This window comes from Pseudoliparis swirei, chromosome 7 (genome assembly GCF_029220125.1).
Source record: "Pseudoliparis swirei isolate HS2019 ecotype Mariana Trench chromosome 7, NWPU_hadal_v1, whole genome shotgun sequence".
In the NCBI taxonomy this organism is placed as follows: domain Eukaryota; kingdom Metazoa; phylum Chordata; class Actinopteri; order Perciformes; family Liparidae; genus Pseudoliparis; species Pseudoliparis swirei.
Genome location: NC_079394.1, coordinates 997,323 through 999,822, shown reverse-complemented (window position 1 = coordinate 999,822; position 2,500 = coordinate 997,323). Strand labels below are relative to the sequence as shown.

At 48.7% G+C, this 2,500-nt stretch overlaps 1 protein-coding gene across 1 annotated transcript in view; it reads left to right on the top strand.

Moving 5' to 3' along the window:
- Nucleotides 1–2,500, top strand: part of plekha2 (pleckstrin homology domain containing A2) — a 12,001-nt gene that overhangs the window by 3,177 nt on the left and 6,324 nt on the right. Inside the window, exons 2-5 of the mRNA XM_056419785.1 lie at nucleotides 1–159; nucleotides 287–343; nucleotides 769–817; nucleotides 950–1,047. The exon at nucleotides 1–159 is cut by the window's left edge and continues 2 nt beyond it. Of these exons, the coding sequence (XP_056275760.1) occupies nucleotides 1–159; nucleotides 287–343; nucleotides 769–817; nucleotides 950–1,047 (363 nt within the window). The remainder of the gene's footprint in view (nucleotides 160–286; nucleotides 344–768; nucleotides 818–949; nucleotides 1,048–2,500) is intronic.

The window sequence follows — 2,500 nt, the reverse complement described above, 5'->3', positions numbered from 1 at the left end:
ACATGCGCTAGCAGCAGCATGCCGTACGTGGACCGGTTGCACCGCGTGTGCGGCTTTCTGGACGTCGAGGAGAAGGAGAACAGCTGCCGCTTCCAGAGGCGATACTTCATCCTGGACACGCAGGAAAATGTTCTGCTGTGGTACATGGACAACCCTCAGGTGCGCCACACACACATGCATGACACACACTTGCACAAACAGCAAGAGAAAGCCAAATTGACCAATCGGATCAGTGTGACCTTGGACTCTGAGCCAATGACGAGTCTGTGTTTGTGTTTGCGTGCAGAACTTGCCCAGTGGAACGAGCTTTGTTGGCAGCCTGAGACTCCCCTACATCTCTAAGGTAACCCGTGTGACGCTGCTGTGGGTCGTAGTGAACGTAATGTCCAGGAGAGGAGACATCTGAGCTGCGTGGGCACCGCCATACACACACATAGCGACATGACGATGGGATGCACAGAGGCCTCCGCAGTTTAACGGTCACATGCAGAAGGAGACTTGGGGACGTTTTCCAGATGTCCGAGAGGAGAGAATGACATCAGGCTGGAGTGCTGACGGCGCGACCTGGACGGTCGAGAAACGGCAAATATATCTAATGTTCCTCCTCTTCACTTCTCTTTTCCTTTCCTCACCTCCCCCTGCTCTCCTTCTGGCTACTATCCTTTCCTTCTGTCTCCCCTCTGCTTCCCTATCTCTTCTCTCCCTTTGTCTCCTCATCTCTTTTCCTTTTCATTCCTCTTGTCTCCTCTTCTCCTCCTCTCTTCTCAGGTGAATGAAGCTACGGCGAAGCAAAAGCCAAAGACAGAGTTCTGCTTTGGTGAGTTTTTGGGAGAAGCTCATGAGGAAGAGTCCTGCTTGTGCAGCAGTAATAGCATTCATTGTCATTTCACATATGACTTCTATAATGCAGTTGTGGATCTTCACCAAATGGACGTCTCTCTCTCTGTAGTCATCAATGCAGTTTCCAGGAGGTACTTCCTCCAAGGCAACGATGTGGCCGACATGAGGGACTGGGTGGCTGCTCTCAACAAGGCCAGCAAGATCACTGTGAGTGCAACAACACACCTGCACACCAACGTGATGCTGCACCAGACGTGCGGTTAGAAAAAGGCCAAACGAGCAGATATTTGTTTCCAGCCGAGCGCAGGAAGCGGCGGCGGGCCTGAGCCCGGCGTGTTTCGAGTGGGCGGCTGCCAGCCGATACCCTCTCACACACGTGTTGAATGAGGACATTGTTAATGTGCACAATTACGAAGCAATAACACACACAAACACACACTCACACTCAGCGCCGCCGCTCCCATAAGGCTCACGACGCTGAGCGTAGGGCACCGAGTCCCGAGGGGGCAACAACAAAATCAGAGTTATAATAATTCTAATGCCGATATTATTTCAGTATAGACATATTAGGCACCTTTTAGGCATGTTTATCATAAAACAGGCAGAACAAGAGATATATTTAATTGCCCCGAAAAAGTTAAGATGGTGCCCCCCCCCCCCCCCCCCCAAAGAATACCCATCACCTTCCCGCCGCTCGCCGTGGAGCCTTTCCTGTCTCAGGGGGCGTCATGGAGGAGTGATGCTCAGGGCACACACACACACACACACACACACGTCACTGTGGTGGATGTGTGTGAACATGCTATGCACATAATATTTGCATATTCATGCCCATGTTCTGCGAGATGGGCATGACCTCGTTTAGCAGCAACATCCGGTGACGGAGAAGAGTCTCTTCACCTGCGCACTGAACAGGAAGCATCGCCGCTCTCTCTCTCTTTCACTTCCTCTTCCATGGGAGGGCCTCTCTGCGCCGCAATGAAACCCACAAGAATACTTCTTAAAGCAGAATGGACCTGATGTAAAGGCAGCCATGAAAGTAAAGCGCCGACTGATGAATTTCACGTATTTATTCACAATGATAGATTGGTTCAGATGAAGCCCCTCTGTTGCTCTCCTGCAGGTTTCTTCCCTTTTTTTCCCCCTGAAGGGTTATTTGGGAGTTTTTCCTGGTCCGATGTGAGGTTTTGGGGCAGGGATGTCTATGTGTACAGATTGTAAAGCACTCCGAGACAAATTTGTAATTTGTGAAATTGGGCTATACAAATAAACTGAATTGAAACTGAATGTGACATTCAGATTATTATTTTTGCATCAGGCGTTTGCATAAATAGCACTTCCAGTTCATACGAAGCAAAACAGATGTACTTAAAGGCTCGTACTGTAGCTCTTGTTCTTCTTGAATTCACTTCTTGAATTCCTATTGGACTCCATGTGGTGCAGAAATACAACTCAAGTTATCAAATCACAAAGTCATGCAGGCTCTGCTGCCTGGTGTCAGCTGACCTCAGGACAGCAGGAAGTCTCCACACCTTCACCCAGAGACTAAAAACACATCTTCAGACTAAACCTGGATTAAAACACAGATTAGCACTTCAGTGGCACTTAAATGGCTCTAATTTATAGTATTACTTATAGATTACTTATGGTATTACTCATG